Below are 23,706 nucleotides of genomic sequence, written 5' to 3'. Positions count from 1 at the left end.
GGGAACAGGTGAAAGTGACGTTTTATCGCGTGACCCGACTTCTTGTGACGTCCAAGTCTGACCTAATGGAGACCTGACCTAATGACCTGGAGGTGGAGGGGAGAATTTCCATCAACTCATCCAGATAGAGGCACAACGTTGCTCAGGTCAACACTAATCTGAGGCTTAATCAAATTTTATTATGACATACTGACATATTTGTACATATACAGATTTGGTCTTATTGTTGGGTCGAAATCATGGGTCAGAATTGCATGGGAATTTTGGCATCAAGCTGCCGGGTGGGAAGAGAATTTCATTACCCAACCGCAGTAATGACAAGATCTTGGATTACATCACAGTCACAGGGGACCTGAAACTCACCACCTTCAGGATTGGGAGAGAAAACCACGCCCTGTTCCAGGAAACGATGGGGGGGGGGGGGGGGGGGGGGGGGGGGGGGGGGGGGGGGGGGGGGGGGGGGGGGGGGGGGGGGGTGGTATAGAACATGACTCTGCACACACTTGGATCAACATACTAAATTTTTTTTAATAAAACACTGTCCAGTAGGAATCTTAATTTGCTCGTTCCAGAATGTTCCCCCGTAGAGACGGCGTATCCATGCGCTTAATTTCATTGTCTAACAGATGACTTTTATGCTTTTCTACATTTGTTAATAATGGTGAGGCCAGTGATATCTGCACACAGTTTCATGTAAACTTTCTAAAGTTCCCGATGAGCATATCATACCTGACAAATAAAAGCTTTCCAGCTTCTTTACAGCGTGGTCATGGATGTATAACTTTAAACCAGTAGAGGAGGACAAAACACCACAAATAAAAAAGGAGAAGCGTATTTAACCTTTTCTTTTGTGTTTTTAAAGCTCTGGTGTAGGCATTACTCTAGAAATTAAGATGCCTATTTACAGATGCCTTTCTGTAAAGTGTCAAAGCCTCTGTGTCAAATGGGGTGTCAACTTTTGGGCAGAATAAGAAATTATTGTAAAATATGGAATCCCTGGGACAGGATAGGTTGACCTACCTTGAATAATTTAATATATATAAACATATACAGTACAGGCCAAACATTTGGACACACCTTCTCATTCAATTTGACCATTTACGTTGGTAGATTCTCACTGAAGGCATCAAAACTATGAATGAACACATGTGGAGTTATGTACTTAACAAAAAAGGTGAAATAAGTGAAAACATGTTTTATATTCTAGTTTCTTTGCTCTGATTACTGCTTTTCACACTCTTGGCATTCTCTCGATGAGCTTCAAGAGGTCGTCACCTCAAATGCTTCTCCAACGGTCTTGAAGGAGTTCCCAGAGGTGTTTAGCACTTGTTGGTCCAGCTCACCCCAAACCATCTGGACTGGGTTCAGGTCCGGTGACTGTGGAGGCCAGGTCTCCACTTTTTGTTAAGTATATAACTCCACATGTGTTCATTCATAGTTTTGAGAATCTACCAACGTAAATGTTCAAATTGAATGAAAAAGTGTGTCCAAATATTTGGCCTGTGCCGTATATGTTTATAAATATTAGATTATTCAACGTAGTCTTGTAGAGCAGGTGTGTCGAAGTGTAAAAACGGATCAGGCTGCAATACCGGCTCCGGACGGTAGGGGGCACCGTCGGCCGCGCTCTCCGCCGCCGGAGCCCTGCCGCGTCTGGGCGGCGCGGTGCGCGGCAGTGCGCAGGCGCGCAGCAGGCGGCTGAATGAAGCGGAGACCATTTCCTTTTTCACGGCCCTGGCAGTTCGAGCTCCGCGGAGACGGCGCCGCTGGAACCCGCGTTCGGAAGCCGCGCGTTCTCGCCCGGACCGGTTGGATGCTGCTTTACATCGTGAAGGCGCGGGGTTGATATTCGGCGGGGAGCTGTAGTTCCGCGGTGGGTGAGTCCGCCTCCCTGTCTGTCCTCCTGCGGTGGTCGCTCTCAGTTTTGTGCGATTAACTGTCAGATTCGCCCGCAATCCCGCCGCTTTTTCCTCGCCGCGCGTTCATGCATTTTTGCTCCCTTCGTTGGGAATTCTGTGCATTATTCCCGGTGTCGGGAATTAGCCAGCGGGACAATACGGCGACAGATCTGCTGCCGAGGGAAAGATGTCTGTTTGTCTGTCGCTCGGTCAGTCAGGCAGTGTTGTCACCGCAGCCCCCCCTCCCCAAAAGAAATATTCCCCTTTACTCCAAATGTTGTATTCCTGTCTGCCCTCTAGCGCCGCCAGCAGGCGGGCTCCGCGCAGCGTCGCGTTGGTGGAGGTATTTTACTCTGGCTGTGCCTTGTGGGCGGTTGTTGGTGGTTGGGGATTTGTAGTATTTGTGAATATCGGGAACCGTCCCCGATCGGCTGCGGGTTGCCACGTCAGCTTTATCCGTGCATGTTTTTCCTCGACCCCTTCGAAATGGACGGCAGTGGTTTTGTGATTTTTATTTGCCAGCCCAGCACCAGCCTTCTGAACACCATACCTCGCTAAATTTGGAACATGTCCTCCAAAAGGTTTTGGCCTGTTCGTGTCTGCTTATCTGGCAACCCGTCGGTTCGATTCAATTCTGCGTCGGACACTACCTGCCAGCGTCCTCTAAGGGGCCTGGGAGACCCTGAAAGCCCGTGGGGGCCCGTGGGAGACCCTGGGGGCCCGTGGGGGCCCGTGGGAGACCCTGGGGGCCCGTGGGGGTCCGTGGGGGTCCTGGCTGCCAGCCAGCCTGTGGTCCACTGCATTTTACATTTACGGCATTTGGCAGACGCCCTTATCCAGAGCGACTTTCAGGTTACCATCGATGAAGAGATCAATTCCGGTTCACTAGGACCCCAACTATGAATACATCTATTTTATTCACTCTGTTGTAGATTCTGTACACAAAGTTCGACCACAAGAATATTACAATTTAATCTAAATATTCTCTAAAGAGGAAGGTGTTGAGCTGCCGTGTGAAGGTGCTCAGTGACTGAGCTGGAAGTTCATTCCACCACCGAGGGGCCAAGACGGAGAAGAGTCTAGATGAGCGTCTTCCTTTTACCTTCAGAGATGGAGGGACCAGGCGAGCAGTACTGGAGGCTCGGAGTATACCAGGTGCAGTGCGAGGTGTAATAAGGGCTGTGAGGTAGGATGGTGCTACTCCATGTTTGGCTTTGTTTGGGATGGAGGGGGGGGGGTTTGGTGGCTCTCACTCGTTTTCATAGATGCATTTATAGGTTTATTTTTGTGTTCGTTTTATCATGTGCAAACGACCCAAGTTTAAGTTCCCAGTGTGGTTGAAACCCACAGACTATTCATAGTTTTGAAAATTAGACGTTTCTCGCTGGCAACTCAGAAGAAATAAACCATTTCACGGATATTCAGACTTACTGCAGCCATTACTTAGGTACGGTGTGAAAGCCCAGAGCGTCCTGTTACTCATGTCTGATTATTTAAATTTTTTTACAAGTTGCAGTGAATGGTCTCACAGAAGATGTGATGTGCTGGAGCACGTCGTGTGTCGTAAACCGGTCAGACCTGGTTCATGTTGCGTGCCCTGCATAGTTCTGCCCGTGCTGCACGTGACGCGCAGAAATCCCACCTCGTCCTGAGAGTCGATCGCCAGCGTTCCCGGCTCCCGCCATCGATTGACGGCCGGGTTAATAGGAGGTGGAGGAAGCCGTCCTTTCGCTGTCACAACATACATTTTCCCGTACTGACTGAGCATCTGATCCGCCAAGGTGCCACTGAGCAAAGCACCGTCCCCACACACTGCTCCCCGGGCGCCTGTCATGGTGCCCACTGCTCACTCAGGGTGATGGTTAAATACAGAGGACAAATTTCACTGTGTGCACCGTGTGCTGTGCTGCTGTGTACCACAAGTGACAATCACTTCACTTCAAGTTTTGTTAACGTAGCAAAATAAATATTGAAAATATAGGAAACTCATTTATTCACAGTGAACCACTGTAAAACGGTGGAGTAACGTATACTGAAAACGTTCAGCACTGTTTCTCTGTCTTAACCGCTGGTCTGGTGTAACCTTTATGATTTTATTTTATCATCAGCAATGAAGTTCAAGTCACTTTCGCCGTCCTTCTGGCTTCACCTTCGCCAGCAACAGCGTTTTAGTTTTAAATCTCGTGCGTTGTTACGACTGTCTTGGTAAGAGCGTAACGACTGAGAGTCCGCATTGTTCAGCATATTAATAATTTGGACAAAGGGGCGTGGCTTTTATTGGGTGGGCCTCCGCGACCGAGAGCCCCGGGCGTCACCGTCTGTGTTCACTCCTTTCTTTCCTTCTTTCTTTCCTTCTTTCCTTCCTTCTTTCCTTCTTTCTTTCTTTCCTTCTTTCTTTCTTTCTTTTCTTTCTTTCCTTCTTTCCTTCCTTCTTCCTCTGGGTTGGCGTGGCGCAGCAGTCCGGCCAGCAGAATGGCCGCATTGTGGCTGACGTCTGGAGCTCCGGCGCGGTGGGCGTCCCCCATCTGGGCAGCGCCTGGCCGGGCAGCCGGCCTCTCGAGAGGGACAAGCGGCGCCGTCCCTCGCGGCCCCCGCGCCTGTCCTGCCCGTCCGGCCGGTGAAGGGAACGTGGACATTATTTGGTTGGTCCCGGTGTCCCCGATGCCTCGCCAGATTAAGAACGTGCCTCCGGCGTCGCTTCTGTACCAACAGGAGTACACGAGAAGTCCACCAACTACCCGTTTATTTCCGCCGCCGGTTTAGGACTGCTCGATTTTCTGGAATTTTCTGTCCAGAATATGGTGGCCTCAGGTGGCCGCGGTTAGTTATTCAAATGCGGCGCTTTGCCAGGCGTCAGCTCCGGCCCCGTGTCTGTGGGAACTGATTTGAATTAATAAGCCACAGATAAATTTCAGACGATGGGAACATAAGGTCACTTCCTCCTTGGGTTCATGGCTCGGAATGACCGCCCGTTCTTCCCAAGCCCGGTCGCCGTGGTCGTGGGGTATGAGCCATCGCACAAGCCCGACCCCACCGATATTTCCGAAGCGTTTCAGCGGCGTCAAACCGCGTCGGGCGCTCGTATTAATGCTTTTATGGTCTTACGGAAGCTGTTCATCTCATCTGCACTTTTCGGCACTGGTCTGGGATCTCATTAAACAGGACCACGCTTACACTTCCTTTGCCCTACAGAACATTTTTATTTTTAATTACAAAAGCGTGGAGGATTCTCTCTCTCTCTCAACCTCTCTCAACCTCTCTCAACAGAGGGTTAAATAAAAGAGGATCGTGGAATCCCACCACCTTCTACTAACGTGGCAGTGGCGGCCTAGCGGTTAAGGAAGCGGCCCCGTAATCAGAAGGTTGCCGGTTCAAATCCCGATCCACCAAGGTACCACTGAGCAAAGCACCGTCCCCACACACTGCTCCCCGGACGTCATGGTGTCATGGTGCCCACTGCTCACTCAGGATGATGGTTAAAAGCAGAGGACAAATTTCACTGTGTGCACTGTGTGCTGTGCTGCTGTGTATCACATGTGACAATCACTTGGCTCACTTGTTCACGGCCAATCGAACAGAAGGATTTAATTCTTGTTTGGGTCGTAACAACTTGATGTGTGTTATGGAGAACTCTAGAAATTCTGAAAAATCGGACCTTCACGCAGCTCTTCCATGGGTCTTTTTTGACTGTCCAGATGCTTCTCCGGAAACGTTCACGCCTCGGCTTTTTATGCTTCTTTCGGACATGTCGGCGAATGCTTGGATGGCAGCCATCCATCCCCAATTCGTATACGTCTGAAAAACCATGTCAGCCCTTCATTGTCCCAGTGGGACTGTCCCTATAATTAGTGGCGGTTAGTTGGCCCTGATGAGGGAAGGAAGTAAATGGAACAGCGAACAGCGCCACTGGTAGCCGTGTTCCTCTCCATCGCAGCTCGCCGCGGAGAAGAAGCCCTGACCGCAGCCGCCACGGCTTGTTCCACTCTGACGAAGTAAGACGGCCCGTCTGAGCTTGGCATTTGAAGGTGTGGGGGAACGGGGTTCTGAGAAGGCGTAACGATGCTCTCAGAAACACGTGGCGGGCGGGCGGCGGCCCGGCCTCTTTTATTTCTTTCATGAGGAGCACAGCAGAGGCTTTGTCTGGCTTTCGCCGGGCTCCTCTGGAACCAGTGATGGATCAACAATGTGCTGTCAAACGGGTGGGCGCTGCTTTACATAATGACTATATTCCTCCTTTCGTCCCCATCTAGTCATCTGCTGTTTGTGGAATTGGGTTGAAAATGGCCTGATGTGCGCTATTTAACCGCTTTTTTTTGACCGTAGAAATGATTTTATGTTTTAATTTCTTTTAGCTTATTGCATAAAGCTGAAATGATTAAGTTCAAGGAGAGGGCGCCGTGTTTTCAATGTTTCTTGTCCCTCATGGACCTGGCCGAGAAGGACCGCTCGGCCTTCAGCGGGCTGATGACGCGGTGAAAATCGCCCCTGAATCCGTATGAATCAGTACTTATCCAGCAGAGAACATGAACCCCTGGAGATGGTGGAAATGTGCGTGATCAAATTCGGCCTGTGAACGGCGTCTCCTCCGAGATGCAGGGTTTGAAGTATTTATGTCCATTGATTATGAAACATTCTCACATTTGACTTGTTTGATTTTTAGTGTATATGAATGGGACGTTTTTACTGTTGGAATGGAATTTGTCTGACCAGTTTGGGTTGTCAGGGTCTTAGTGCCCCTCTGTTCACTTCTGTCCTCAGTCTCTTTAACTTTTTTCTCGTAGCTTTTTTTGGTTTATTAATTGAGGCAATAAGGCATTTGTTTGAATTAGGGCTGTGCAATATGGCATAAAACTCATTTTGCGGTATAAATTTATCCATACACTGTATATATTACGTTATATAATTTGATAAATAAATTTAAATGGAACTGTTTTTGAAAGGGTAACGTGCAGCAGGAAGATGTTTAATAATCTTTTTTACTTTATATATCTACACATATCTTAACCGTATACCAGATTAAACCATATCTGGGCAATTCTACTGAAAGTGGACTTTCTGTCACAGTGGAATACCAGGTATTTGTATTATGCGAGGGATTATATAAAAGTTTCTGTATTCAACTGCAGAACTTACATTTTAAAAAATCATTTTAATAGCACTATGCTTGTTCATGTTTTATCATGCAGTCTCTCCAGGAGATTTTATATTGTAATTCTTTTATATCATAATGATATATGATATAAATATATGCACAGAGCACCAATCAGGCTAGGACCGCCCCTGCTCATTTCCATACGTGCTGTCAGTAGCCAATCGCAGGCGCGGGACAGATCGGGCGAGTGGTCCGGATTGGCTACTGACACGCACAGCCGGCGGATAAATGACCAATGGAAGGCTTGTTTTATTTTAGTTATTGTGTCTGCTGTGTTTTTTAAATCATTTAAACTTTAGATTTAAGGATTCCTAGTCATTTATTTATTTGGATTATGAAATGTAGAACTTTTTAAAGACACCCTGCTCTTAAAGGTTCTTCTGGAACCTGAAATTCTGAACGATAACGTAATAAATATCACACACACCTTTACGTGTTAATGACTGCTGCTGCTCACAGGAATGTTTAAAGCGATCGCTAATCATTTAATTCGTTCTGATTTGGTAAGAGACAGGCATGTGCGGTATTATCCGGATTCACCTTCTTTATAAAGACGTACCATTTCACTCGTAGCTGACTAGTCTTTATCCTGTTGTTAACGTGTAAATGAACGGCGTACGGGAATGTGGAAATGTCCTTTATGTTCCTTCCTGGTGGTGGTCTTGCCCGGCTTTCTTTGTCACGTTATTAATGCAATTTTAGCTAAATAAGGTCACGTACACGTCTTCGTCGTTAATAAAGGCGCGAAGGAGCGTCTTCGTCGTTAATAAAGGCGCGAAGGAGCGTCTTCGTCGTTAATAAAGGCGCGAAGGAGCGTCTTCGTCGTTAATAAAGGCGCGAAGGAGCGTCTTCGTCGTTAATAAAGGCGCGAAGGAGCGTCTTCGTCGTTAATAAAGGCGCGAAGGAGCGTCTTCGTCGTTAATAAAGGCGCGAAGGAGCGTTCTTCGTCGTTAATAAAGGCGCGAAGGAGCGTCTTCGTCGTAATAAAGGCGCGAAGGAGCGTCTTCGTCGTTAATAAAGGCGCGAAGGGAGCGTCTTCGTCGTTAATAAAGGCGCGAAGGAGCGTCTTCGTCGTTAATAAAGGCGCGAAGGAGCGTCTTCGTCGTTAATAAAGGCGCGAAGGAGCGTCTTCGTCGTTAATAAAGGCGCGAAGGAGCGTCTTCGTCGTTAATAAGGGCGCGAAGGAGCGTCTTCGTCGTTAATAAAGGCGCGAAGGAGCGTCTTCGTCGTTAATAAAGGCGCGAAGGAGCGTCTTCGTCGTTAATAAGGGCGCGAAGGAGCGTCTTCGTCGTTAATAAGGGCGCGAAGGAGCGTCTTCGTCGTTAATAAGGGCGCGAAGGAGCGTCTTCGTCGTTAATAAGGGCGCGAAGGAGCGTCTTCGTCGTTAATAAAGGCGCGAAGGAGCGTCTTCGTCGTTAATAAAGGCGCGAAGGAGCGTCTTCGTCGTTAATAAAGGCGCGAAGGAGCGTCTTCGTCGTTAATAAAGGCGCGAAGGAGCGTCTTCGTCGTTAATAAAGGCGCGAAGGAGCGTCTTCGTCGTTAATAAGGGCGCGAAGGAGCGTCTTCGTCGTTAATAAGGGCGCGAAGGAGCGTCTTCGTCGTTAATAAGGGCGCGAAGGAGCGTCTTCGTCGTTAATAAGGGCGCGAAGGAGCGTCTTCGTCGTTAATAAGGGCGCGAAGGAGCGTCTTCGTCGTTAATAAGGGCGCGAAGGAGCGTCTTCGTCGTTAATAAAGGCGCGAAGGAGCGTCTTCGTCGTTAATAAGGGCGCGAAGGAGCGTCTTCGTCGTTAATAAGGGCGCGAAGGAGCGTCTTCGTCGTTAATAAAGGCGCGAAGGAGCGTCTTCGTCGTTAATAAGGGCGCGATGGAGCGTCTTCGTCGTTAATAAAGGCGCGAAGGAGCGTCTTCGTCGTTAATAAGGGCGCGAAGGAGCGTCTTCGTCGTTAATAAGGGCGCGATGGAGCGTCTTCGTCGTTAATAAGGGCGCGAAGGAGCGTCTTCGTCGTTAATAAAGGCGCGAAGGAGCGTCTTCGTCGTTAATAAAGGCGCGAAGGAGCGTCTTCGTCGTTAATAAAGGCGCGAAGGAGCGTCTTCGTCGTTAACAAAGGCGCGAAGGAGCGTCTTCGTCGTTAACAAAGGCGCGAAGGAGCGTCTTCGTCGTTAACAAGGGCGCGAAGGAGCGTCTTCGTCGTTAACAAGGGCGCGAAGGAGCGTCTTCGTCGTTAACAAGGGCGCGAAGGAGCGTCTTCGTCGTTAACAAGGGCGCGAAGGAGCGTCTTCGTCGTTAACAAGGGCGCGAAGGAGCGTCTTCGTCGTTAACAAGGGCGCGAAGGAGCGTCTTCGTCGTTAACAAGGGCGCGAAGGAGCGTCTTCGTCGTTAATAAAGGCGCGAAGGAGCGTCTTCGTCGTTAATAACAGTCAACCAGTGGAAGGTAACAGGTGCTTGTGGGGGGGCTGCGTGAAGCTCAGCTGCTGATTGGCTGACGTGGTTACGCAACAGAAGCCTATAGCGATAGGTCATCCGTCCAATCGCAGCTCGGCGAGCGCTTGTCGTCGTGTTGGAACGTTGGAACCGCAGGGCTGTCACAGTCGTCTTTCCCGTTTCCTCGTCCTCCTCCGGCCTGTCGCTTTCTTCTCATCGTCCCCGACTCTGCAGTCTGGACGTGTCCATGTCTCCCGTCCCGGATCTCCTCGTGTCTCCACCCACTTTCCGCAGGAGGACCGGCGTCGGTCGGAGGTCCTCAGCTGGAATATTACGGGTTATAAATAACCCGCGGTGAGGGCCCGTCCACGGTGGCGCTGGGCTGATTGCGGTGATCGTTCCGCCGGCATGTTACCATGGCGATTGGAACAAAGTGTGGCAGCCTGAATGTGACCACGTTGTCTCGGAGTTGTCTCCGTCACTATTACTCATTGTGGAAAACTATTTATTGTAAAAGTAGCGCCCGTCCTCTGGTCGGGATGTAGTGGACTAGCGGCCAGAAGGGCGGGGCCTCCCTGTTGTGGTGTTATTTCGAGTCGTGTGGAGGGTGTGGAGCGCGAGTCTGAATGCCGTGGAGACGTATGTAATGGGGGCGGGGCTGCGAGCGGAGGACCGGGGGTCCGAGGTGGGTGGATGAACGGCGGCGCGGGAAGATCTTCTAGCGGGTTCGCCGCCGCCTTGTCTCTCGGAAAGAATGTGTCTGCAGAGCGGGTGCGTGATCGGCGTCCGCCCGGCCAAGCATGAGAGTGACCGCAGGTCAGAGGTCGGCAGCTCCTGTCACTGAATCGTGTCCCTGAGCAAGTGTCTCCGGGGGGACTACTGACTGTAAGACGTGCTGGATAAGGCCGTCTGGTGAATGTAGTCATTTTTACTACTAGGTTTATTAAGCACGTCTTTTCTCGTGTTGGCTTTAGCTTATTTTGTTTGTACGTTCCAGCGACGTGCAGGGTGCGTATGTACGTACGTTCGCATATTTGAAAGACGCTGAAATGTCTGGTCTTCACGCACAATTCTGCTTCCCTTCATATAGTACAATTTCTTAATCATGTGATCTGGATATTGTGTTCAATGGAAATTTTGCCGTTTTTATATATATATATGTGTGTGTGTGTGTGTGTGTGTGTGTGTGTGTGTGTGTGTGTGTGTATATATATAATGTTTGTGGCTTCAGCGCCCGCAGGACCCTCTCAGCCCTGTCTTTGTTGTGGCTTTCGTGTACGTGTACGGTGTGTTGAGGGCAGTGCTGACCGGCGCGTCCTGGTCTATCTCTGGACACATCGCGTTTCTGCTCTGGCTGACTGGGACCCGTTTCCTGCTTCCTCCTGCGACGAGACACTCTAACTGTTACCGATAACTTTTCACGCCAACCGTATCGCGTGTGTGTGTGTGTGTGTGTGTGTGTGTGTGTGTGTGTGTGTGTGTGCGCGGTTCTGTTCTTATGTACGAGGTCATCTGACAGGAAACACCGCAGTGGCAACGTTGCGTTGAAGAAGTTGTCCCTGCACTGCTCCGCTGGCCCCTCCCCCAACCAGACAGGAAACGGGGGGACTGGACGGAAAACGAGCCGCCGGTCTCCGGAGCTCGGATGCCTGGGTCCGGTGGACACGCGTAACGGGCAGCGGAAACGCGCGCGGGGCGGATGGACTCTGCAGAAGGCATCTGTCGGCGCTCTGGGACTTTCGCCACAGCCGGGTTCCATGAGGGGGAATTCGGGACTTTTAGCCATTTTGCTGCCGTAGTGACCATCATTTGGGAGAGGCGGCAATGAGCGTTTTGGTTTTGGTTGCCATGGCAACAGCAGCACAATGAAAGGTGGGTAGGGGTGCGCTTCGTTCTGTAACGTTCACCCAGCACCGAAGGCTGTGTGTAGGTACAGAATCGCAATATCAGTGTGTCCCCGTCCACACGGCAATGTATTTCTCAAAAAACGGGGACACTTGGCCTCACGTCCACACGGCAGCGTTTTTGTCAAAAAACGGGGACGTTTGGCCTCACGTCAGCAATGTATTTCTCAAAAAACAGAGACACTTGGCCTCACGTCCACACGGCAACGTTTTTGTCAAAAAACGGGGACGTTTGGCCTCACGTCAGCAACGTTTTTCTCAAAAAACAGGGACACTTGGCCTCACATCCACACGGCAACGTTTTTGTCAAAAAACGGGGACGTTTGGCCCCACGTCAGCAATGTATTTCTCAAAAAACGGAGACACTTGGCCTCACGTGTCCACACAGCAACGTTTTTGTCAAAAAACGGGGACGTTTGGCCTCACGTCCACACGGCAACGTTTTTGTCAAAAAACGGGGACGTTTGGCCTCGCGTCCACACGGCAACGTTTTCAGAGGAACAACAACGGTTATTTTCTAAAACCTGTCCCAGAGGAAATTTCTCTTTTCGTGTCTGTGTGGATGGCAAATTGGCTTTTGTCGTGAAAATGCTGACACGTTAGTCTGACCTTTCACCCCAAATGCGTCCTACATACAACAATGGCGGACAACGCGTTGGTGGTTGTGCCACAGCTACTACAAGAAATCCTCTCTACGCGGCACATTTCTAATGAAAAGACGCGGCTGGAGAACAACGACGTGTTTAACTCACTGCGGAGGAGAGCAGGGAGCTACAGCGCCACCTACAGGCGTGGAGTGGAACGTTCTTTGCATCACTGCATGGACGCAGTTTTTTTTTTTTTTTTTTTTTTTTTTTTTTTTTTTTAGAGAAAAGCGTTCTCCTGTGGGTGGGGCTTAATTACGCACGTGTAGATGATTCGGGGTGGGGTTGTGTCCCGGCCAGGAAAAATGGAACGCTCGCTCGCCCGCCTCGCTCTGCTAAATTTGGCTTTGCCAGTTTGCATAGATCTGCAGCGGCTCTGCAATTAGCCGGCTTCCTGTTTCAACACAGGACATGCTGGAGGGACGGTAGCTGCAGGGACGGGACCTGTGCCTCTCCAGGCCAGTTGGGGAAGCCGGTATGGAGCTTGTGTCTCCAGTAGCAGAGATTGCCGCAGTTGGACCGTCTTCTGAACCGAAAGCGGCATCACGTCTCCTCCCACTGACTTCGGCACTCTAGCATTTGTCAGGAACTTCCCCCCGTTCTTCTGGTCCGCTTCCTGTTCTCAGTGGTTATGATGTGTTGTGGCAGGAGGTTCCCGTGGCGCTTCGTAGCTCCGCCTCGCCTTTCACGTCTCCTTCACCCCACCTGAGACGCTGGTGATGAGGGACGTGCTGAGGTTCACGGTTTAAAGGGAAGCCGGGGAGGGAAGGGGATGTGCCAACGCTTCACACTTCCACATGTCGGACTGGAAATCTTCATGTTGTGTCTGTGTGTGTCTCCCTCTGTCTGCAGGTCTGATGGTACCTGCTCAGCTGTGACGTCTACCAGAGCACCCACCACCCCACCCCTCACCATGTCTGGGGTCCAGGTAGGATCTTAATCATGCAGCACACAGAATCTACATTTCTAATGGACCCAGTAGGCCTGATTAGTCCAAAATTAGAGGACTTCCTGTTACTTGTGACCATTTCAGGTTGAGGGCATGTGAAATGTGCCGTTTAAAATCATTAACTCCACCACCAACATTTTCGTTTTTACCACAAATGGTTGTGTTGCTATGCAACTCGTTCTCTATTTAGTTGTGTGGTTTTTGCCTCTCGACAATGAGAATAATGATGCAATGAAGATAATTCTCTTGTCGGAATGGCAGTTGTCTGATCAAAGTCCAAAACCTGAAGGCCCAACATGGGAGAAGAAGGCAAATGGATGGCGTTCTTCTCCCATGTAGGACCTTCAGAATACTGCATTCGTCCAGATTTTGGGTTCTGTGCAGTCACTTTGCATATGCCAGACTACACGGCCCATGTAACCTCATTTTCTGAAGTAGAATTCATCAATTCATATTTCCACCCTCTTCTCTTTCTACGTCTTCCTATAAGATCATGAACGCTGATGTACGTTTAGATGACTGTCAGTGCATTTTAACGGGAGCGGTGACTACTGACGTCATTGCCGCGTGTTCCTACTTCTCTCAGCGTTGCCAGGAAAACTGACGTGTGGGCAGATGAAGCAGAAGTAAGAAATTCTGTGTGGAATGGCGCTCTCTGCGTACACCGGCGTGGAAAGTTCTGTCCCGGAAGAGTCGAGGCCTGTCTGCCACGTGCAGAATGAGGCCGAGTACATCCACGTAGATAAATGAACGACGTTTCTCGTGCATTAGGCAGGTTTCAAGAGGTCTGTGCCGAAGGGCGTTTCTCTGGAAAATGGAATCAAAGTGCTGAAGGAATTTCTGTCATTTTTCTGCACTTTTACTTGTCCTAATATTTTAACATGGGTGCTCAGATAATCATTTAATTTCAATGTATTTTAAAAAAATTTACATTTGAAACACGTTTACTCATTTTAATGAAATTCAAAGCAAATATTATCATAACCCAGACATTCAAAGTTCGGTTTGTATGTGTTATATTGAATAGTGCATCGGGCTTATTTAAAATATTCAAGTTACTGGCCATCATATCACGCCATCTTGGTCATTCGTGTTGTACAATTTGGTATCACGGATTCAATTTTGTCGTGGACAAATGGTTGTGTTGCTATGCAACTCGTTTTACATTGAAGGAGCCGGTAGCAAGGCACGACAAGTACTACATACGCGCCACGCTTGTTCATAGTTCTGACCACGCTTGCGGCATTGTGGCCACGGGAGCACTTTCACGGAAATGTGCTTCTCACGCTCCATGCTTTCATGTGACCAGTTCGTAGTGAATCATTTTAAAGGGCCGCTTTGGTGTCACTATGACGTGGATGACCACCGACTGCCTCAGCTTTGAAATAAGCTTTAGCGCTTGTCTCCTGGCTCCATCCGTAGGTAGTATGGCCGCCCGGCACGGAGTGTATAGCCAAGTACAACTTCCAGGGCACGACGGGTCAGGACCTGCCGTTCGCCAAAGGAGATGTGCTGTCAATCATCGGCGTAACCAAGGTAACCTCCACACATGCACGTCAAGCGCCAAAACATATCGGGGGGGTTTTTCAGAGGCGGTTGTGTGTGGCCAAGCTAAACAATGATGGCGCTTGTGTCGACATATGAATGCACTGATCTGGTTTTTCTTAAATAAAAAAAACTTTTTCATGAATGAGAAATAATTTTTTTTTTTTTTTTTTTTTTTTTTTTTTTGTGATTTCCTCTCCAGGACCCAAACTGGTACAGAGCAAAGAACCATTTAGGCCGAGAAGGCACCATCCCTGCCAACTACGTCCAGAAAAGGGAAGGCGTGAAGTCGGGAGGGAAGCTCAGCCTCATGCCGTGAGTTGGCCCACGTTCTTTTTCCCACAATCCCGTCCAGAAGTAGAGGACGCGAGATCGGTCATCAGTTCGCTCGTGAACTGTTGTTGCCTGGCTGAGCTGGTAACTTTTTGTGCACCGTGGATGAGCAGAAGTCCTTCTCCTGGCAGAGGCTTTCATCTAACATGCTGTATAAGTTCATCATTATCTACTTCACATTGCGATGTTTTAAATACGCCCACAGCCGTTTTTCGGCCGTTTGTGGTGTCAGGTGAGCGTCCACATGGGCGTCCACCACCAGCATTCGGCTGTGCATCAGATTAACACTGCATGCAACGTTTTCTTGCCATCAGTTTATACCAGCGAACGCCAGTGAACTGCCGATCAAACGCAGCTGCAAAAAACTCAAGTTCAGAGGGTGTTTTATTTGAAATATTCGTGTGGACGAGGCCCAACGCAGGACATCCTACGACGGAAACAGCCTGGCCAGAACAGGACTTCGGTCAATTCAGATGGAATTCAGCGTAAAGGCAGAAATAGGGGCAGCGTTGCGAGATTTGCACTATTTTAAAATGCAGGTATCCATTCATTTGTTTGGTTTGTGACCCCTGGTGGTAAGGAGTACACACTACAGGACGCAGATACAGATATGCATGCGTAGCTCACAGCCTTTTTTTATTTTTTTCCTTTTAGAGCGATTTAATCAAGAAATCAGTCATATAAATGTACGCGTTGTCTACCCTCCCACACACCCGCCTTTCCGACCACCTCCTGTATCTCGGCCGTGGGCGTGGCCCGTCCGCCGCGCTAGTTTGCATGTTTCAGGCGGACGTTGGCACCCAGTCCGACAGGTTTGTTTACATCGGGCCTGTCCAGTGTCTGTCCTCGAGTGCCGGGGTTTTCCTGCCGCCACGGCTAATTGTTTACAGCAGCAGCTTAATCTGTGTGGGGATTTTCTGGCTTTATGGGTTTTTTTTTTTTCTTGCCTCCATATGTTCCAGTTATAATAAGATTGAGTATCATAATACAAACCTCCACAGCATTTTACTTAATGCCTCATTTAATATGCTGCACACATTTCTACATTTTTATTTTAAAAGTCAGTAAAATAAAGAAATTAATGTTGCAACAGCACCTTTGTCTTATTTTAATTCACCAAAGTCCTTTTTGCTTAAGATTGCATCGGCATCCACTCTGCTGTGTGTGGTTGTTTTAATGTAAAGAAGGCTTAAACTGATTTGGTTGGGGGGGGGGTTTATTGCCAAACTCGCATTAAGGTCAAATGTGAACGACCTCTGTCCCTCAGATGGCGCTGTGGGGACAGTCCTGCCCCCTGGTGGGGGAGAACTGCACACCTCTGCTGCAGTGTAAGAACTGGACTTGTTTAATTAGACTCTCGTCCCCCTATTTGTCCCCGTTTTTTTACTTTCTCGGACTTTGGTATGAAACATCGGTCTCGTGATTTGTCGTATTCGCCGTCCCCGCCTCTTTCTGAGCGTTGCTGTGTTTACGTCTCGCGGCCCTCAGATTAACGTGGCTTTGCGTCAGGCCGCCTGTGGAGAAGCGGCTCCACTGATCTAATCAACTCGATCCACATTAAGCAGCTTTGCACAGGGCCCGAGTCTGTCTGGCCGGCCACGGGGGACAGGTCTGCACGTCGGCCCGAATCAATCAAATCCCCTGATCACCGCTCGCTCAGTGGGTCTGGAGATGTTCGGCAGAGCGTCCTGCGGATAAACGGGTTACTGTAGGCTCTCTCTCTCTCTCTCTCTCTCTCTCTCTCTCTCTCTCTCTCTCTCTCTCTCCCTGGATCTTCCTGTTATTGCCACGCTGCTGTGAGAGTTTCCGTCTCGCCGCTTCCTGTTTCCGCGCGGAGTCAGGTAGCCGCTCCGGTTCGGCTCCACGCGGCCGCTCGCGCGTACTAACCGGCCTCCTCCTCTTTTTTCCTGCCCCTTCCAGGTGGTTCCATGGAAAGATCACCCGGGAGCAGGCCGAGCGCCTGCTGTACCCCCCCGAGACGGGCCTGTACCTGGTGAGGGAGAGCACCAACTACCCCGGCGACTACACCCTGTGCGTGAGCTGCGAGGGCAAGGTGGAGCACTACCGCATCATCTACCTGAACGGCAAGCTGTCCATCGACGAGGAGGAGTACTTCGACAACCTCATGCAGCTGGTGGAGGTGAACTCCCAGTAAATATGGATTCAGCGCCCTGCACGCGGCGCAGCTCGCTTGGGCGTGTGCACTGTAATTTCGCTTTTTCCCGATATAGAATAGCGGCGCCCCACCCTTCCCTGCGCACGCATTCCTGACCTTTCTCAGGGGTCGCCGGCGTGCCCGGCGCGTTGGCATCGGGGAGCCTGCGTTTCCAACGCTGGCAGAATCGTCTCACTGACCGACTTCCTGGTGCCCTTGTAGCAGCGGCGCGAAAACCGAGTAGATCTGCGGGGTGTGTGTGTGTGTGTGTGTGTGTGTGTTTTTTTTTTTCCTCCCTTATAGACACATACTTTACTGTATATCGTCCCTTTCCCTACACGATTTGACGTTCTTCCACGTCCCTCCCTGGAGTTCTCTCCCCGTCATGCCCTCTGTAATTCACCAGAATTCCTGACATTCCTCTCTCCTTTCTTCCATTCTTTTTCTTTTCCTCTGCCGTCCTTCCCCCTTCCTCCGGCCTGGCCTGTCACAACAGGCTCCACATGGTCCCTCGTATCGGCCGCGTCGAACACTGTCCCGACGCGGAGACAGAGCGGCTGTTGAACTAAGCCCACGTATCCGAGCCAGACTGTTTTTCTTCCTGGTGCGGTCGGAATGGTTCAGGAGTGAAGTCACGTTGTTGTGCTCTTTATTTATTTTATTTATTTTTTTTTTTTTGCCTGCATGTAATTGAATTTCTTTAACCGGTTGCTGGTTTCGATGAATTCATTGAATTGAGCTCTCTAACGAGCTGCATGTTCACATGAATGCGGCTGAGATTCGGTCCCTTGTGCTCTTCACCCATGTGATCTGGCGCTGCCCCCTGGTGGACGATAAAGGTGCTGCAGCCGTTCCGCCTTTTATTACCTTGATTTACAGAACTGTAATTATATGAATGATTTTCACAGCACTGCGTCTGTTGTGTGACGTGAAATAAAAGTGATTATATGTCTGTGTGCAGCATTACACCAAAGATGCGGACGGCCTGTGCACCAGACTCAACAAGCCAAAGCTGATGGAGGGAACAGTTGCAGCCCAGGATGAGTTTTCCCGAAGTACGCAGACTCTGCACTCACTGCACACACTTCACATGTTATCCAGAGCACCTTACCAGTCCCGCCCCTGTCACGGAGACACTTTAGAAGTATGTCCTTTTAGTCTGTTGCACTAATTATTTCATGGCGAGTGACCCTGGTCCGCGGGAGCTGTCGGCTTGGTGCAACGTGGCAACGAACCCACACAGGAGCCCCTGTGAGGTTAACTGCTCATCGCAACGGGGCTAGTTTAGCCTCGAGTGGTAATTAAGGCCCGTGGAGGCCTGGGACCAGTGCCACAGCGTGCAGGGAGCTGACTGTCCTGCTCTTCACCCCTCGCAGGCGGCTGGGCGCTCAACAGAAAAGAGCTGAAGCTCATCCAGACCATCGGGAAAGGAGAGTTTGGGGGTGAGTGTGCGCCTGCCTGTCCGTGTTGCCATGTTGCGTGCAGGGCGGGGGGATGTTCTGGTTCCACATGTGTAGCTCATGGCATCGCAGTCTGAATGTCTGCCGTGTACCAGCACTCGCTGCCCCGCCCCATGGAGGACGCGTCTGTTGTGACTGTGTGACATCCAGGGTCTGTTTGGCCTGGTTTCCACCACCAGGGTCCTCCAGTCTGGTGGCTGGCTGCTCATTGGCTCCTTCCACTGACGTGTCATATGAAATTATATGTTTTAGTATGTTTTAATATGTAAAAATAAAGTGGGGAAAAAAGTGAAGTGGTTGTCACTTATGATACACACGGTGCACACAGTGAAATGTGTCCTCTGTATTTAACTAGCACCCTTGGTGGGAAGTGGGCAGCCATGACAGGCGCCCGGGGAGCAGTGTGTGGGGACGGTGCTTTGCTCAGTGGCACCTTGGCAACCTTCTGATTACGGGGCCACTTCCGTAACCGCTAGGCCACCACTGACCTCTTAAGTGTTTTAGTAGTGAACCAGGAGATGCCCTCTGCCACGCCGGACTCGGCTGTTTTAAAAGCAGACATGAACAGTGTGTTTTTGTGCAGACGTTATGGTGGGGGACTACAGGGGGACCAAGGTCGCGGTGAAGTGCATCAAACACGACGCCACGGCGCAGGCCTTCCTCGCCGAAGCCTCGGTCATGACGTGAGTGGTGCTCCGAACGGTGCGCACAGTCGCCGCGTAACTCCGCCCCCGCGCCGCCCTCATGTCTTTCTCCTCCTCCGCCGTCAGGCAACTGAGGCACACCAACCTGGTGCAGCTGCTGGGGGTGATCGTGGAGGAGCGGGGCAGCCTCTTCATCGTCACCGAATACATGGCCAAGGTCTGTCCTGCGGCTCTGCCCGTGTGCACCGCGTAGCCCTCGCTGACCCGAGTGTGTGTGTGTGTGTGTGTGTGTGTGTGTGTGTGTTTACAGGGGAGTCTAGTCGACTACCTGCGCTCGCGAGGGCGGACCGTGCTGGGTGGAGAATGCCTCCTCAAATTCTCGCTGTGAGTCCCGCTGCCACCCATACACAAACCTCCTTCAGTTCCCGTCTCTTCTTGTTGACTGAGGTGTGTGTGTGTGTGTGTGTGTGTGTGTGTGTCTACAGTAACGTGTGTGAAGCGATGGAATACCTGGAGGCCAATAACTTCGTACACAGAGACCTGGCTGCGCGCAACGTGCTGGTGTCGGACGACAACATCGCCAAGGTCAGCGACTTCGGCCTCACCAAGGAGGCTTCGTCCACTCAGGACACGGCCAAACTGCCCGTCAAATGGACGTCGCCGGAGGCTCTGAGAGAGAAGGTACCATATCGCTACCGATTATATTTCAAAATGTTCTAATAATCAGGATATGTTCATCAGGACCTGTACACCTTAATAAACTTTAGAACTAAATGGAACAAATTATGCCATTATGTCAGTTTACTGGTCACACATTTTTAGAATTCATTTTAATTCTGACACAAGATGAATATTCTAATATGCCAAATTTGTAAATCGAGTTTAATTTGTATTCTTCTGCTCTCTCTGAACAGCGGTTCTCCACTAAATCGGACGTGTGGAGTTATGGGATTCTCTTATGGGAGATCTACTCCTTTGGCCGTGTGCCTTATCCCAGAATTGTAAGCATCTCTACATTATTTTATTTATTTATTTTTATCGTTTAGATCAGGTTTGCGTCTGAACTGCGGCCCGGGAGGCATTTTTAGCCAATACCCAGGCTAATTCTACGAATATCATGGAATATGGCCCACACCCAGATGTAGCTCTCAGCCGTATTCTACTTCTTAATTTCAATACAAGGTGGAGGTTATTGAGGCAACATCTTCACCAAACAAGTGGAACCAAAGAAAGATTCTGCGAATAGTGAGCAAAAGTGGCAGAACCAAAAACACTGGGTCGAATGTACGGAATTTCACCCCTTATGGAGCGAGTTTTCTAAAACTGTGGTGTAAAATAGGCAATTTTCAATATTAAAATGCTGTAAATGCCAGAATGATGTTTTTTGTATTAAAAAAATTAACTCGTGCGGTCAGTCGTGTAGGAATCCCATGACGTGGCGAATGTTTCATTAACTCAATGAACTCAAAAACCGAGAACCGGCCAAACTTTTATAAACCCAGCCAGACGGCCTTAAAAAAAAAGGGGGGGTTTTGTCATACAAAGCATTCGACGGGGGGCTGAGTAACATTACCAGATGATAACACGTGTTGGTAAATGAAGTTAATAAAGAAAATAAATAAGTTATTATTTGATCCAACATCGCCCACCTCATATATTTTTCTACATGTGGCCCTCTTTGAAAAAGGTCTGGGCTGTTTCACTGTTGTCTTTGCCACTTTATTAAAACGGCCACTAGAGGGCAGGCAAGTCATTCTTACGGTAATTGCTTGTTCCTGTTCCCTCCTGCCGCAGCCTTTGAAGGAGGTGGTGCCACGGGTGGAGAAGGGGTATAAGATGGACGCTCCAGATGGCTGCCCTCCTGTGGTCTATGACCTGATGAAGCAGTGCTGGACCCTCGACTCGGTGATGCGACCCTCCTTCCGCATGCTGAGGGAGAAGCTGCAGCATATCAGAGCCAAGGAGCTCTACCTGTGAGCGAGGAGGAGAGGAGGATGGACGGAGGGGGGCGGAGCCGTGGCACGCCCTCCCCACCCACGGACCACAACTTGAGACCTGCACCCATTCTCCCCATTTCTTTTTTTTTTTTTTTTTTTTTCCCCTTTACTTGAGACTGGTCACTCCATGTCTGCCTCTCGCCGTTCCATTCCTCTTCCTCCCACCACCAACAGGTCCATGTCTGTCCCCCTGACTCTCCTGTCCTCAACCTCTCACTTTAGACATGACAAGGATGGGGTGAGGCTGGCCTTTTTCCCCACGTTTGTCTGTCTCTCCCCTTCTCTTAATGTCCGTCTTCTCCCATTCCACTGGTCCCTGTGTTGTGTGGTGCTGGTTTCAGCCAAACAGAGGGAGTGTGTGTGTGTATGTGTGTGTGTGCATGCATGCATATATGTGCATGAATGCTTACATACGTGTGGGGGTGGGGCCTTCACTCTGTGCCAAAGTGCCTCCAGACTAAACAGCCCCATCCTCCATATCTTGTCCCCCACCCTGACCCAGCTCCTCACCACACACACCCCCTTTCTTTTTTTTTTTCTTCTCTTCATTTCCTGTTTTTTTTTTTTTTTTTTTTTTTTTTTTGTATCTTGTTTTTGTATTCCTGTTCTTTTTTTTTTTTTTTTTTATTAATCTTTTTTAAAGATCTTCTTTGTCTGTTGTCATTGCGCCATCTTTCCTCCTGAACTGGGTTCTGTGTTCACAGACGAGAGACTGACCCTGCGTGAGCATGCTCAGCCCCACACACACACACACACACACACACACACACACACACACACACATACACACACACACACACACACAGCTGAGCTGCTCGCCATGTCAACACGGGACACGCAGGGACTGAGAAACGATGAACATCATACTGTACCGTGGGCTTGTTTTATATTAAAATATATTTAAAGGACAAAAAAAAAAAACCCACACATGCCACCGACGGCAGAAGAAGAAGCGACTGCGCTGAGGAGGACTCGAAGAACTGAACAAGACGTGCGGAGGACGTCTGAAGAGGACGTCTGCGGAGTCCTCGCGAGTTCGTTGTGCATGCTGGGCGTGAGAGGCCTTGGTTTAACTGTCCGCGCTTTCAATGTTCATTTGTTCATTATGCTGCCATGATTACCAATAAATCATTCCGTCTGACCCGTGTGCAGAGACCTGAGCCTGCGGGGCGGGTGGGGGCGTGGCTAGTGACGCCGTTGCATAGATGTGCATACGTGCGCGTCACGCTTGTCACATTTCAGGCCGGATCTGGCTCGCCGGCGCTAGAGTTCCTCCGAAAATAGGCGCGGCACATGCCGGGTGTTGATGCAGGTGCGAAGGAGGCGAGGTGCGACTGGAGTCTAGCACTCAGACACCCACGGGCCCTTCTGTTTACGCCGGACCCATTGTCCCTGTCCCCTCCCTCTCTCGCCGTCTGCTCCGGGCCAGCAGTTGTCCGCCGTCCCGCGCCGTGCTATTCTTAAGCACGTTAATGTCCCCGATGCGCCACGGTTGCGTAACCACGGCAACACATGACTGGGCCTGTCCTCCCTTGTTGCGTCTGATCGCGGCACGCTGTCAGGCAGCCTCGGAAAAGCTCGACACTGTCTGGTGGCGTGGTGGCCGTTTCTAGGTGCGCCCAGCAGGTGGCGCTGTGGTGCTGAGGGCCGCCGCACGTGCACCGGAACACGTGGAGAGGGTCTCTCGACGTCTGATGCCGCTCTTTCGTGGCCTCCCTCACTACGGAGGCGTTGGCGGTGAGACTTAACTGATGATGATGATGATGATGATGTCGTCATCTACCGAATTTCTAGTGTGACAGGTCGCCCCACCCCTTTCCTGCAGCTGCTGTCACTCACGGCTCCTTAAACCCGTAATCCCGGCGTCCTCCTACGTCACGGCGGAACCCTGCGGAAAGGCGGCTAATTAATCCCGCGTCGTGAGAATATTATTCGTAAGTAGCCGCGTCGACGCCCGCCTGACAAATCCGCTTTCACGCGCTCTCCCCTCGCCGAGCCGAGCCGAACCGGCCTAAAAATAATCCGCGGCTTCGCCTGATGGCGCCGCTGCAATTAGCATCCGTTTGCGCGACATGCGTGTCGTCGAGCCGCCCTGCCGTGGCCTGTACCCGCCGTCGCCCCGCCAACCCTTCACGACTGGCGCGGCTCGTCAAAATGCCGCTACAGTTACGCCCTTATCCAGAGCTACAGGGACAGTCCCCCCCTGGAGACACTCAGGGTTAAGTGTCCTGCTCAGGGACACGATGGTAGTGAGTGGGGTTTGAACCCGGGCCTTCTGGTTTGTAGGCTACTACCACCACCGCGAACTGCAGCCGAGTGCGGGACGAGCTGTGCTTGGAAGGGGATAAATATAGAAGGTGTAATGCAGTAACATGCGGAATCGCCGCCATTTTCCCGCTCGTTTGATGCTGCATGTACTGGCGCAGCTTTCATAGCGCCAGGGTGGCCACCCTGGGCGTTCCCAATCGATGGCCATCGTGTGGGGCCGTCCTCTGGCATGAAAAAGGATTGTGGGCGGAGTCGAGGAGTCGACCCGAATCTCCCTGGAGACGGCGAGCGGGAGATGATCCGTGCAGCGACTCCCATGTCATTTCCGCAGCACAG

General features: G+C 50.4%; 1 protein-coding gene across 2 annotated transcripts; it reads left to right on the top strand.

Moving 5' to 3' along the window:
• Nucleotides 1–1,663: 1,663 nt before the first annotated feature.
• LOC114765599 (tyrosine-protein kinase CSK-like) lies at nt 1,664–22,243 on the top strand. 2 transcript variants are annotated; one of them, XM_028955804.1, is made up of 13 exons: nt 1,664–1,877; nt 12,872–12,947; nt 14,391–14,504; nt 14,716–14,828; nt 16,767–16,986; nt 17,963–18,056; nt 18,378–18,443; nt 19,045–19,144; nt 19,232–19,322; nt 19,416–19,489; nt 19,591–19,786; nt 20,020–20,106; nt 20,900–22,243. In XM_028955804.1, exons 2-13 carry the CDS (start codon nt 12,933–12,935, stop codon nt 21,080–21,082), a joined length of 1,353 nt encoding a protein of 450 aa, XP_028811637.1. In that variant the 5' UTR covers nt 1,664–1,877; nt 12,872–12,932; the 3' UTR covers nt 21,083–22,243. The 2 variants fall into 2 exon arrangements, with proteins under 2 accessions (XP_028811637.1, XP_028811636.1); XM_028955803.1 differs by having other exon boundaries at nt 1,665–1,873.
• The last annotated feature ends 1,463 nt before the right edge of the window (nt 22,244–23,706 follow it).

Source organism: Denticeps clupeoides, chromosome 16 (genome assembly GCF_900700375.1).
Source record: "Denticeps clupeoides chromosome 16, fDenClu1.1, whole genome shotgun sequence".
NCBI lineage: Eukaryota > Metazoa > Chordata > Actinopteri > Clupeiformes > Denticipitidae > Denticeps > Denticeps clupeoides.
Note: the sequence above shows the minus strand (reverse complement) of the source record. Positions and strands in the feature narration are given on the sequence as shown.